Here is a 14,790-nt window from a genome sequence, read left to right on the forward strand (position 1 = left end):
TTTAGGATAGCTAGACACGCCAACGCTCTCGCTCTCCCACTCTCATAAATATTTAAAAACGGAATTTTCACTCCACTGAGTGTGAGTGAGCATATAGAATATGGGGATAAGTTTTTGATTGAAATTTTTGATTAACAATCAGTGAAGAAATTGATACGTAGTGAAGTCTTATTAACGAGAGTATATTTTAGACTGTTAAGTCTTTGACTGACTGTTGGTTGATTTCTAATAGTAAATTGAATATGTGTACAAGGTTTTATATAGCCTTGCCGGAAACGACCTTCCTCCAATCACGATACCGTTTCATTTTAAGATCATAAACTTTCACTTTCGTTTTTAAGTTACTTATTAAGTTCGAATTCAAGAACATATAAATTTAAGAAAAGTCACTTCCAGTTTTATTTTTGGTAGGTTTTTTGGAATGATGTGTAAAATCATTTTACAAGCAAATTTTAGCGACAGCCGATCAAAGTTACTCTTTTTAAGCTCTTAGCAATGCACAATGTGCTCTACATTTTTATAGGAACAAATTTTTCCTGCATTAGCCAATATGATTGTTCCAAATTAAGATCAAATATACTATGGAATATTTTTGACAGTAAATTAGTTTCGATTATTTTTTACATTATTTATTTCAAAACGTAGCTATTGTGAACAAGACAACAAAGGCCAGTGGCGTAGCCAATCAGAAAATTCATTCCTGCTGAGCAAATTTTCCTTTGTTTACAAACTGCAAAAACAATATCTCTCTCAAATGCTCTGAAATTTACATAGCAGGACAAAAACTTTAGACATGAGCACGTCACTTCTTAAAACACCTTAAACATTACGTAAAATATTACATAATAAATAAATAACACTAAAATTTTTCTCTAAAGCAAACGGACAGTGCTAAAACTATTTATTGAACTTTTAAAAGGTTTTTAGCCTTAGAAACTGCTTTGAGATGTTCAAAAGTTTGCATTGTGACGATTTGCAACATTCTCTAATATAGCAACGTGATTGGCATATAGTGGAATATTACCGCTGACTCTTTGCCATCGCACAGCAGTTGCATCATCGCCAGCCTGGTTAAATTAAATAAGTGGAAAAGCTAAGGATATCGCATGCTGTTGTACTCAAACGATAAGAAAATCTCCAGAAATCAAAGAAAAAAGAAGCATATATATAACCACATATCATGTTGCAGATTGACGACCATTTACCTGTAGTTTGATTTTATTAAATATTTCTCCACTATCATCATGATAGTTCATTGCAATGGTCTCAATCCAGGCAACATCAGTATTTCTTGGATCATCAACATAACCTTTGAACACCTTAATATAAGAATGAAATAATTTTTTGCTGTAATGAGAGTTCATTAAAAGTCAAAGTAAAAGCCAAATTTGAACTATGCGATGAAAAATATAAGCAAGTTCAGCGTGGTTTGTAAATTTTAAAAGTCCAGCTTTAGGTCTTACAGTCTCCCAAGCTTTAGATTGCACAGTTATTACACTTTAAAGGTAGAATACGGTAAGTTGTGGACGAAATCAGTAACTACATATTTTTCTGGCAATTTTTCTGAATATTAGCTAATTGACTTCTATAAAAATTTTAATTCACAATCGATCTGTTTACCTCAATTCCTAGTTGAAACAAAGCATCAACTTGCCGTTTTAATTCTTCTCGTTCTGTCTCGTCCATGTCTAAGCCTGCCAAAGCTTCTTCCATAAACTCTTTTTTTAATGTCGACGATATCTGTTCACCTGGTTCCACCATTCCCTACAAAACATGTTCCAACTCTAATTGCAACAGCCAAGTATACAAACAACGTCAAGAAAACAATTATTTTTTTAACTATCTTACTCCAGGAATGGCCCATTCTTGATTATCCCTTCGCTGTATAGCTACAAACTCGAGCACTTTCTTTCCGTTTTCCATCAGCGCACCAGAGCTTGTCATTTTCCATCTGTAATAAAATTACAACTGAATGATGAACATTATCTTGAATTTCTTACTCCGTAAACTAATGCACTTCTCTCAAAGTTCATATATTCTATTTAGACATTACACCTGGTAACAATCGGATCTGCAGCATGATTTGGACCATATCGTCCCAGTAAGCCACGACCAGTAAGTCCTGTTCGACCCATTGGGTTACTGAAAGAATTTCATAGAAATTTAAAACTTTGCGCGACACGCTTGTTAAAAGCGTCAAGTACGTATCTATGTAATGGCAGAGATTCGATCAAGTTTCCACATACCATTAACTCTTAGCAGAGTGCGCCAGCTACTAATAATATATTTAATAAAAATGTACTTACAAAGGAAGCCCATCTACTACTTTATATGATCCAGTGTAGCTACGTCGGTCCACGTTACATTCGTCATCAAAATTATTAAATTTCAAAACGGGACGAGGATGCCTAAAATGAAAAACTCATAACTCTGTGATTCAACGACGAGTCCACCATCTTCTTCTCTCACTCCTAACAATGATGTTCATTTGATTTTTCCAACCAACATGTAACTCAGATTTGTTACATACATTATACTATACATGAAAAATAGTAAATTAATTACCTCGACATGATATCAACGTCAGCCCAAGGTGGCTTTCTTTTTACTGAATCTGATGTGTATGTAGGAGGATTATAGTCGGGGTATGACGCCTAGTAATATATTGTAGCTATGTATAGTTTGGATAGCATAGATATAGCTTGATTACGTTAGGAAAATAATACAAACCTCCCAAGGAACTAACTCATCAGGTAACGAAATTCTCCCAACCATGCTCATAGGATATGGAGATTTTCTCGATTTTATATGAATAGACTTACGACCTAGAGATAGAGACAATACTTGAACGATTTAACAAACATCAAAACAGCTTAAAGAACTCTCCACATTGTATCGTTGACTGACCAGCAGTAAAGAAAGAACTTCCTCTGAGCTAAATCAAAGAAAAATATGACATTAATTTTTGTAACATCGAAATCTGACAAGTTTCAAAACGCGTCAAAAAATTTTTTTAGTATAAAAATACCAAAATAAATTTTCATTATGTCTCAGATCTTATCTCAGCCTTCGGCCTTCAGCCTCGGTACACATCTATAGCATTGTCAAATATTTTTTAAAACACATCTTCCAATTAGTAAGTATAGTAAATAACATGTATAGCTACAACTGCAAAAGTGTGCAATATTACAACATTTGTAGTCATCATTACTGTACATCGATTCATATCATGAATAATTACAGAAGCAAGATATAAATTCTGAGAAAAGATTCTTACGTGAGAAGTCAATGAAACAATTTCTAAAATCTTTTCCAGTGTATTTGATGTTTGAAGCAAGCGTTCTTCTACGTTATTTATTCTCGCCATAATCGTTGATTCAAAGTTTCTGGAATGATGAGCTGATCTTAAATTACGATTTTTGTTACTTTTGTTTCCATCATCACCTTTACAGCCGGGCTCAAATGATGCCTCCATCATTCTTTCTAGTTGATTGCTTAGCTCATCGATTCTGGAAAATGACAAATATTGTTTAAAACTGGCCATCGTACTTCTTTAACAAGTTATCAGAATGTCGTAATTTTGAAGGAAAATTTACTTAAATATTCCCTTCTCTTTCTATTTTTAAGTATAGCTACTAACTTCGTGTTAATATTCCTGACTCTCTGCTCAACTTTCTCGTCTTTTTCTGCATTCTTTCTCAACAATCCAAGATCTCTACTATGATTTTCCAAAATGGATAACTGGTCGTTTTCATGTTTGTTTAAATTCAGTTCTAAGAAATACAAAAATGAGCAGGCTGAGCAGGATATACATCTCATAAAAAGCCATGCAATACAACAAAAATGTTCAAAAGTGAAAATGTACGAAAATTTACCAGAAACGTAAATTTTTAAAAATATTAAGAAGTTGTTGCTAATTTAAGGAGCGAGTTATTAAATAATTGCTCAAAGAAATTAATTGTACTGTTATGTGATCTTAACCGTTTTTTGCAGTTGTATAACTTTAAATCGACATGAAATTTGTGGTAAAAATACCAAAAAATTTACACATGCACAAGTTTAACGATATTATAGTTAATAAATATTACTTGCATGGTGACTGGATTCGCTTAAAAAGAAGGAAAAAACCTCAAGTCTCATTAATTAATGTCTTTAACTCACTTAGAGCACTTCCGACAACTGGCTTGGGTCCACAACCACACATTTGTACGATCCATTTAATGAATATGAAAATATGCGATAAAATCATGAATGGAGGAACTAAGGTTGGTCTGGCGAGATATTCACGAATCAAATTATAACGCTGAAACTTCCACACTTTGTCTGAGCTTTCTTGGATTTTTTCAAATGTGTAACTGGAAATGAATAAATATAAAAAAACTTCCACGGTACCTTTTGATGTTTTAGAAATCTAAATCACTAAACAGTACAATTAAAATATTGGGACTGTACATGTTTTGGGACAAAATATTTAAAACAATTTTGTTACGAGTTATAAAAACAGCATAAAAAAACCTTTGTTAATGCTTTACAACGTTTATCAAAAAATTGACATGTTTAATAATTTTAGTGAAGTGCTAGAGCTATAGGCTCTCTACATACTTGAAAATGGCGATTAAAAGATTCAAAAGAAGAACATTGGTCAACAACATATAAACTCCGAGTAAAGCTGGACCGAGCCATCTTACATCAGCATGAATATTCAAACTTTTATCTGTAAAAACCAAAATGTTTTCTCGTTGAGAAAAGAAAAAACATCGAAAACCGTCACCTAAACAATTACTATTAAGTTAATAACATGCCTGAATTATAAGCTCACTTTGCTGCACTTTAGTAACAAAACGGTATTTTAAATCGATCAACCTGATTTGAAGCTAGTGAAATTCCCTATGTAATTGTAAACTCAGAAGTCACAAGCACTTTGGTCTCCTCCGACATTCAGAAATGACATGAAAAATAATGCATCATGTATCATGCATAATTGAATTAAATCTAAATTTATTCAATCTTACCAGTAAAATCTTCATAGAAAAGCTCTCCATACATTTGAAAGTAAGGTTTCTCAATGATGCCTTTAAGAACATTCCATAGATTCACTGAATTTGGATACAACGCAGCCTGAAGCGCAATACCATAGCTGAGTATAAACACAGCCAAGATTATGATAAACTGCACCAGGTCCTCTATCTAAAATAAGGGCAAGCACCACAAACAGTTAAAACGATTATTAATTTAAATTTTGCATGTATGAAACAATGAATCATTGTAGATTGTGGATTGTGAAAGAAGATTTACCATAGTTTTTATCATGACTAGCTTTGGTCCCAACTGTCTGCTCACAGAAAACATTTGAAAAGAGCGGACGATAAACAATATTATATCGAGAATATAAATAATTCTAGCAGCTTCAAATAAATCACCATCAAAATTGTCGGGGAAAAATCGAAGAATGGATGCAACTGCAAAGGCCAGCAATGATAAAATATCAATAAAATTCCAAGCATCTGCCAAATAAAGATTGATCTTTTCATAAATATTCTTAGGATGTTGAGACAGCATCTAAAAAGAAGATCGCCATTAAGCTGATTCACTAAAAAGTTCAAATTATACTAATGCACTGTTGCTCTTTGATTTTGCATAAAATAATTAAAAGCCACGCAACCCCTAGATGTTTTTATCTGCTCAAGTAAGGATAATGGATATTAGTGTTGACATTGAGATAAAATAAAGAAGATGGCAAAAGAGATGGCAACTTAAATTACCTGTCTTATTTCTTCAACTATTAACACAGCAACCCAAGTCATAAGAAGATATTCTATTGATGAAACATTGTGTTTCTTGAAGTCCATTAACATAACGTAACAAAACATCACCAAGAATGCTATGTAGGAGCACTAGTAACATAACGTAACAAAACATCATCAAGAACGTTATGTAGAAGCACTCGTAACATAACGTAACAAAACATCACCAAGAAAGTTATGTAGGAGCACTAGTAACATAACGTAACAAAACATCACCAAGAAAGTTATGTAGGAGCACTAGTAACATAACGTAACAAAACATCACCAAGAAAGTTATGTAGGAGCACTAGTAACATAACGTAACAAAACATCAGCAAGAATGTTATGTAGAAGTACTAGTAACATAACGTAACAAAACATCACCAAGAATGCTATGTAGGAGCACTAGTAACATAACGTAACAAAACATCACCAAGAATGTTATATAGAAGTACTAGTAACATAACGTAACAAAACATCACCAAGAATGTTATGTAGAAGCACTAGTAACATAACGTAAAAAACATCACCAAGAATGTTATGTAGGAGCACTAGTAACATAACGTAACAAAACATCACCAAGAAAGTTATGTAGGAGCACTAGTAACATAACGCAACAAAACATCACCAAGAATGTTATGTAGGAGCACTAGTAACATAGCGCAACAAAACATCACCAAGAATGGAAAACATCATTGAAACAATAAGTTGAATTGATATAAAAGAGCAATGACAGTTGACTTACTATGTTCGTCACAAATTTAGTGAACGGAGCATCATAAAACCGCAAAACTCGTTGAATGTAATTAACTTTAGTTACACGAAGAATATTGTCCATGACGTCGTCTTCACCTAAAAGCTCTGTATTAAAATTAAGACTTTTTGTTAACGATGCATTTTGTTTCTAAACAGATAGTAAAATTATGATTTTATCTGTAGAAATTCCCGCTTTATTCAAAAAAATTCTTATTTTTTGATAAACCTGCATACAAACTTTTTCTAAGGTATACATATTGCAGGCGGAAAGATCCACGTTAATCATATTTAGCTACGTACAGTTTGCTAGAAACGAATACTTTTACCTTCTGAAAGAATGTTAAAGTTCGACTGTCGAGTTGATCTAACTTCTTTTACTTTTGCTTTTACTTTGTGCATGTCGTCCATTTCTATATTGTCGTCATAACTTCTATTTCTCTGAATGTCGTCTTCTTCTTTATCTTTTTTTATTATTGTATTTCTGTTCAAATCATCCTGGCTATAAAATTTTTCTTCTGCACCCTCATACTCGTCCACGCCAAAGAAAATTAATGGATATATCAAGAAAGGAAAAAAAGCGCAGGGAAGAACCTGAAATACAACATTAAAATTTAGAAACGAAGAAAAAATTTAATATCAGGTTAAGAAATTCTTCAGATTTCAAATTGTGTCATGACACAAAAATTATCAACCAAGTTCTTAAATAGTAGGATATATCAAAACATAGCACCGTGACGTTGCTGAATGTTTCATCATTTTCTGTACATTTATCATGCAAATGCTGCTTTACTAAGCGGTCCATGAATTCATAAATACATACTAATGCATCAGAGACTTTCTTTATTCGAATTCCTAACCTTCCACCAAGGTGTATCTAACATAATTCCTCCCATCCATAATCTGTTAAATAAAACTTGGCAACTGGAGTGAGCTATGAAATCTTGATCCTGTGCCAGTTGAGCAATGTCCAAACAGGTAAGAGATCCAAATGGTTTCAACGCTCGCACTATCAGTGACTGAGCAAGATCTTGATCTTCTGTGTAACATGTGTCTAGTATGGAAACAGCGAAACCTTCAAATTCCCTAGTAAGAAATACACGATTTATATATTATATAGCTTCAATATAAACCTCCCTATAATTGCTATAAATACATATATAATCAGGGAGAAGAATTTACTTAAAGACCAAAAGGATAGGTCTGTGTTTCTTTGTTGTATATAATGGAGAATTATTTTCAAAATATGTTCTAGAATGTCGTCCTTATGTCTGCTAAGACGTATAGTTCATATGATCATTACTCATTACTTACTCAGCCAGTTTAAGTAACCCGTCCAGAGAATCAATAATTTGATGATCATTTCGTGAGTATTTTACCATTTCTTTCAGAAGTTTGGATGCAAAAAGAGCTGCAGCAATAGGATGAACTCCTTTCTCCCAAAGAAGTTTCGCAAGATCTTTTTTACCAGATAACACGGCCCATGTGAAGACATCAAGAAACGGAAATGGTAATGGATTTTCTTTGTTATTGACATCTGAAACAACACAAGAAGTAAATCAAAGCCCCAATGTAAATGGTTCCAATGTAAATGGTTCCAATGTAAATGGTTCCATTGTAAATGGCTCCAATGTAAATGGTTCTAATGTAAATGGTTCTAATGTAAATGGTTCTAATGTAAATAGTTCCGGTGTTGATGGTCAAAATACAAATAGTTTTAATGATTCTAATGTGAATGGTTCTAAAGTAAATGAATTGTTCTATTTACCAACAACTGCTACTGGAGTAGAAGGTCGCAGTCGGAGTAGCTGTGAAGAATTGCAATTTGGCTCACAGAAATACCGAGGATATCTGAGATAATAACTGTGATAACTGTCACCCACAAGTTCCTCTATAGCGTATCCAATCAACTGAGGTGTCACATATTTTGTATTGCGTCTTTTCTGTAGTTTTTAATGAACAAATTATAGAAAATTGAAAGAAAATACCAATGTCAAATGAGACACAAGTGCATCAATTTTTTCATACCATTTCACGACGGACAAGAGAACCTAACACACCGTTATTGGAAACCTACACAATTCAATGAAAAGGAAAGGTTTTTTCTTCACATTTCACTCAATCGAAATAATGTTTGACTTTGACTTACTGATTTGTAGAGCATAGTAAGACGCTCGACGTTTAAAAATTCAGTCATACTCAAACCATTCTCCAAAAATAGTCTAACAAAATCAGCCTTATCGTCCAGTAGGGCAGTCAGCATAGGATTGTAAAGATCTTCAGACTATATAAAATAAAAAACAAATAAAAAGATAATAATAGATTTCAATTATTGACATTATTCAAAGATGAAGGATGCAAGGAACAACATTAGCTGTAAATACAGTTTATTAGCTCACATGAAATCTGTAATCCTCTGTAAAGATGTCACTTTCAGCAACATCCACACGATTCCACGCCAAAGCAAGATTTAGCTGCGTTAAAGGGCTAGAACGACTCGCTGTAAAGGTATCAAGCTCTTGCAATCACATTTCTTTACTTAGCGTTCAGCAATCACTACTTTAATATAGATTAAGAATCTTCTCACAATACCTTTCAACAAAGACGTTAGAATTGCTAAATCAATATCACGGGACATATTTCCTCCTTCATCCAAACGATAAATAGTAACCTGCAAAAATTTAGAAGTTTTTAAGAGAAATTGAGATGGCAATTAAAAGTCTACTTCCATATCTACTTATAAGATATATTTAATTTTTTGCTCTTTTTAAACATCATTCATTTGAAAGAAAACAAACCATTTTTTCATCCTCAACAACATCCTCAATCATCTTGTAAACATTAAGCAGATTTTCCTTTCCAAAAACATCGACAATTTTCTCTTCGACTAATTCTTTATATGTTTGATCAATCACATTAATGTTCTTGCCATTTTTCCTAAAAAAATCTTTCACGTCTTTATGTTTTTTCAACATTATCCGATTCGGCATTCTCAAAGCTTCTAGCTCTCCCTTATACTAATGAAATAAATTAATTTTAAGACGTATAATGAAACATAAACCGTTTTTAGTAGTTTCTCATAATATATATCTACTTACGTGCTAGAGATGGTGTGTTTGTAAGCAAAGGAAACAACATCAGCGGCACGACCACTTCCATCAATAACTACAGCTGGAATTTTTTTCTTTATCGCTTCAGTCATCGTTTTTAATGTCCCTGGTCCACCTTCAAGAACTAACATCACAACAGGAACCTCAATGGAACCTAAGATTAAGAAGTCATTGACAGTTATGACGCTCAGGGTAAAACATACTCATTGTCATTACACTTAATGAAAGAATGTATCAGGCAAGCATGCGATGTCTATACATCAAAAATTTCACGCTCAGTCAGAGAGACGAACCTGTAGTAGATCTTGATTCAGTATGAAGTTTAGATATTGCCTCCTCAACTTTTGACCTAAGATCAATCTCGACACCGTATTGCCCAACAGTGCCATTATCAACAAGAAGGAAATGTGTATGAGAGCTATCTAAAGGTGCTTTGGTTGTTTCCTCAGGAGTTTTACGATACCTGGCAGGATGTTGACCAAGACCACTCTACACAATTTTAAATATACAAAATATTTGTCGTACAATTAGTCAGTTGTGTGTGCATGATTTAATTTTTAGCTTTGAAAGAAAATTAAATAAATCTACAAGACTGTATGTACAATGTATAATGTACCTCAGATGTGATGTCAGCTGCTCTATCTACAATTCCCCATGTTGCAATACCAATAACATTGATATCACGGGATGAACCACCACCAATCTTCATCTGACGCACAGCTTCACCGACATGTTTCATAACTCCTGTGTTTGTACCACCTTAACAAATATTTCTTATATTAGATTTTAGTTGAACGAGACAACACACAGACATGGACAAAACCTCCTTGACCTATCCATACACCACGAAACGTCTATTGAGTTGATGGGGCCCACACGAGCCCCAAGGTCTGCAAATCTATGAAATCATATGCCTCTCGGATAAATAGCCACCTAAGCGTTAGTCCAATTTAAGCTCAATCATTAAAAGATCCCAGTAATCCCCTGCAATAACTCATACCCTCTAAATGATCTCAGCAATCACCTGTAATAATCCATGCTCCAGTAGACTTTGCTGCTTTAATTAAACCGCGTTGAAATACTTCCTTTAAACGTGGCTTCAAATGAAAAGATTTCGCTCCACCTGTTACGGAAATGACAAGGTTTGGAACTTCCAGCTTCCAAATCTTTAAGATCAGCTTCATTACCAAGTTCACATTCGTATCTTCAGCCAAACGAACATACTATGTAGAATGTAGAAAAGCAATGAGTGTTTTCATTTCTTCAAACGCTTTTTAGTGTGACTATGAAACTGTTACTCACGACTTTCGTTTAATTAGAAGATGATTTAAATTATTATGAAAACTTAACATAACTTTGTCGATTATATAAGTTGGTGGAATTCTGGTTTCCGTGAATGAAGCAACCAGGATCTTGCCCTGTACGAGACGATTTCTCTTAAAAATTGCATTAATCAATACTCACTGGAGCTCTAGCAGATTGGTTCGCTGAACCAACGAATTGTATTTCTCCAAATGCGTTCGTAGGCATTTTCTTTGTACATGTTGCTGGTGTCCACGTGAGAGTGTTGTGATCAGTAACTTTATGGTGTGATAGAAATCTCCCACAACAACAAACATTGCCTGATGTCTTTTTAGGATTAGCAACAAACTTAAAGCAATCTCTGTAGAAGAAGTTATCACGTATCCACGACTGTTTCGATTTCTACAAAAAGCAAATCATTCTGCGATCACGTGATCTAGCCTAGAAATTTAACGGAGTGAAATTGTAAATTTTGTGTAATGATTCAACTAATGCCTACAATAAAGAGAATGGGAATTTAAAAAATTCCATCAGTGTTTTAATCAGTGGGATATCAAATAGCTTGTTCTTACTTAGTAAACAAATCGAAATACCGACTACCTATTAACATTCTAAACAACAAAGTAAACAAAACTTTTAGAGCGTATAAACATATCAGAAAGATTTTGAGAAATTGTATGCATACTTATAACAACATGTAACTACATTGTTTACATTTACACTGGTCGATCTTAGCAAATGTTGAGTTACAACAAATATTACAATTTCATAGCTACACAATTCAAAGCAGTGTCGGACAATGTCGATGCGATTCCAATTTACAATCATTATTATAAAAACTTCTTTCAAGAAAAAGTCAACATTATATTAAGCCAACAATAAATTTGACCAGTACAAGACTCAAAGTCAGTATATGCACATATATAGTATAAGGAAGGAATTTCATACTTCCGAAGAAATGTCGCCAATAAAGCCACCAATAGAGTTATGTGATGAAACAAAACTAGTCTTACTGTCTTGACTGCAGCTCGAAATCGAAGATACCTTTCTGGATTTTGTTGACGTTTGTCGATGGAGCAACGGTGGTTTATTCATTGTGATCATAACATACCTCACGCTTTATGTTGACCGCATAATTTTTGTCAAATGTATGGATCTTTAGATCACAAAAAGCGGATGTATAGACTTGATTGACTTCCAGTAGGTTGGGTTCATAAAACCAACAATAAATGAATGTGTTCTGTTTGATTATGTGTCATTTGATTAATCGAGAGTAATGGAAGTATGAAAATTTGAAACGAGAACCCCAATGGTGTACTAAAATATCGCAAGGATATGCAATCGTGCATACAATAAAGAATGTTTTGTTTGTTCAAAATAAAATCACTTAATACGGACAACTTTACATTAATCTTGTTGTGCGTATGAGTCATCATATGTACAACATCAGTAAAATATTGCTAAAATTTGTTAAGACCTAACCTAGACATAACAAAATGATTGAGAATGATATCGATGTGAAATTAACCAATTAAATTTTGAAATCAACAAATATTTAGTTTAGAGTAAAATGGTAAAAGTATATTGATATCATTTATTTTATCGATTGATCGATGCACTGGTGCATGTATAAAATTCATTTTACTTGACTGAATTATTATATAAAAAAGGCGTGGTTGCCAATTTACTAAAAAGTCAGAACACAAAACTTGATTATACTCGTCTTATTCGAACAGAGTCGTTTCGAATATTAAAGACAGACTTAAAAATAAGGCATTTCCAATCACTTTCAACCAAAGTGTTTCCACACAATGTCTTTGTCATTATCAATAACTGACTGTGACTGGTCATGTTGTTTGGGGAGCATCATAAAAGTACGCACTTTGGTAAGACAAGACAATAGTACTATATACATATATTATGGTATCGTATTTGGTGAAAGCACAACCAAAATTATGGTATAAAAGAACAGGTAAAACTAATTGCAAGTGTACGTACGCTAATAAATACCATAACTTGCTCAGTACAGAAAAACAAAAGGAACGTGTAGTCATTGTTTTACTCAAATACTCAATGAATGTCATGATATGGATGGAAATATAAGAGGTGCTATCAAATTAATTTTTCAAAGAGTTTTTTACATTTGGTATGAAAATTGCAAAACCCGGATTATTTCCTCATGTCGTGTTGTTCATATCGTCATTGTGATGCAGTTATGTCGATAAAAAGTTTAGTTCACACTACAAACATAACACAAGCGGTATGTTACTGTCGTTATGTCGTTATGTCATTAGTATGAACCACGCATTGAAATTCTTTAAATTTAATATGTGTTGTTTGTGTTGCACATTGCTGATTGCAGGTCGTTTTAAGTGCAAAACAATTCATGCTTTTTCTCCAATTTACCAATACACTTCGAAGCATTTCAATGGCTTACCTTTAATTACAAATGACTATGAATACACTGAATACAACAAAATTCTAAAAAGGGATCTTTTGTTCTTTTTCCTTTTCCAAAAAAGCTTTTGTCTATAAGCGTGGTGTTTATCGATGCTTTCGTTACATGATCTGCTACATTTCTTTGATTTTTTACTTATGTGCTTGAATTAGCAAGTAAAAGCAAGACTTTAAAAACACAAAAAATAGGTCCGAGACGATCTGATTGTTAAACTCCATCATTTGTTTAAAAATCGTATATATTAATATATTTGATGTTAAATCCAACACAAATATTTCTTTATTGCCTATTCCATAAATAGCATTAAAGAAACTGTGATCACTTTGATGATCTCTTTATATAAAGTCAATTTAACACGCAAAATTTATAGAAATGTGTTCAAAGTTCTAACCTCATTCCAAGTGCTCGCATGTGAGCCCAAAGATCCAGTAGATTTCGAACGACAGTGTTTTTTTCTTGGTGATAGAGTAAAACCATTTCCCAACGGCGAGACCGAATCAATCTTGTTTGACTTAAAATGTGTCATTTCTGTGGAACATGCAAATAAAATGCTCTGAATGTTGTTGTTCGTCTTTCAAATGATAAATGAGTTTGACTGAGAGTCAAACAGAAAGTAATGAGTTGTATAAATTTTTACGACAAACATAAGCCTATTGAATGATGTAACTCATAAAAGTTATTATGGTAAAGTCTTTCTCCTTCTTTTCTATATGTGCTTGAACTGGACATTAATTCAATAAATAAAATACAGAGTATGAACACATGTTTGTAGATGTAGATTGTCCAGGTTGGTAGAGTCCCGAGTTACCGGTAGCCATCAGAGCCAAGTGAAGATGACCATCATTAAGGTTGTCGAAAAGTCACTCACCAACAACATCAACAGTCCTTCTCGGGACTTTACTAACCTGGACGATCTACATCTACAAACAGTTAACGTTACTCCTGGGTTTAAAGCATTCACTTTAAAGAGTATGAAGTTATGGTTTGAACCCGAACTTATGTAGCGACTCCTGTGGATATAGATCATCTTTTACTAACAAAAGATTATTTTCATGTTTACACAACAGAATATATATAGAATTAAGATCTAAATGCAGAACATTTTAATGTGAATAGAGGTTGATGTATCTTTGCTATCTTAACTTTCATCATAACAATCTTCATTTAACATATGTTTATTTTATTCAGATTTTTAGAACAAGTCTTTTCTCATAGCAATAATACGGCAAAGAATACCAGGTGTAAGAATTATAATATTACATGACAAAAACATTGTGTAAAGACGTATATATAGACTAAACTCTATCGAATTTTGTACTAATATATATATAAACATCACACTTACTGTAATACAAACATTCTAGATGTATTTAACAACTGCCAA

The 14,790-nt window shown here is 33.2% G+C and overlaps 1 protein-coding gene across 1 annotated transcript; it reads right to left on the reverse strand.

The window, feature by feature from the left end:
* Positions 1 to 375: 375 nt before the first annotated feature.
* Positions 376 to 12,257, reverse strand: LOC124446444 (transient receptor potential cation channel subfamily M member-like 2). Its single transcript, XM_046997292.1, has 32 exons — positions 11,897 to 12,257; positions 11,111 to 11,350; positions 10,671 to 10,869; positions 10,263 to 10,405; positions 9,940 to 10,135; positions 9,635 to 9,800; positions 9,335 to 9,473; positions 9,129 to 9,207; positions 8,936 to 9,036; positions 8,686 to 8,820; positions 8,565 to 8,609; positions 8,305 to 8,479; positions 7,851 to 8,073; positions 7,397 to 7,622; positions 6,866 to 7,130; positions 6,529 to 6,644; positions 5,763 to 5,894; positions 5,296 to 5,559; positions 5,013 to 5,187; positions 4,603 to 4,714; positions 4,162 to 4,355; positions 3,641 to 3,773; positions 3,278 to 3,509; positions 2,908 to 2,935; positions 2,731 to 2,825; positions 2,566 to 2,654; positions 2,307 to 2,408; positions 2,056 to 2,142; positions 1,849 to 1,951; positions 1,621 to 1,764; positions 1,206 to 1,319; positions 376 to 1,067 (listed from the first exon to the last, which is right to left on the reverse strand). The coding sequence occupies exons 1-32, from the start codon at positions 12,050 to 12,052 to the stop codon at positions 951 to 953; spliced, it is 4,725 nt and encodes a 1,574-aa protein (XP_046853248.1). The 5' UTR covers positions 12,053 to 12,257; the 3' UTR covers positions 376 to 950.
* Between the last annotated feature and the right edge of the window lie 2,533 nt (positions 12,258 to 14,790).

Source organism: Xenia sp. Carnegie-2017, unplaced genomic scaffold (assembly GCF_021976095.1).
Source record: "Xenia sp. Carnegie-2017 unplaced genomic scaffold, XeniaSp_v1 HiC_scaffold_22, whole genome shotgun sequence".
Taxonomy (NCBI): Eukaryota; Metazoa; Cnidaria; class Anthozoa; order Malacalcyonacea; family Xeniidae; genus Xenia; species Xenia sp. Carnegie-2017.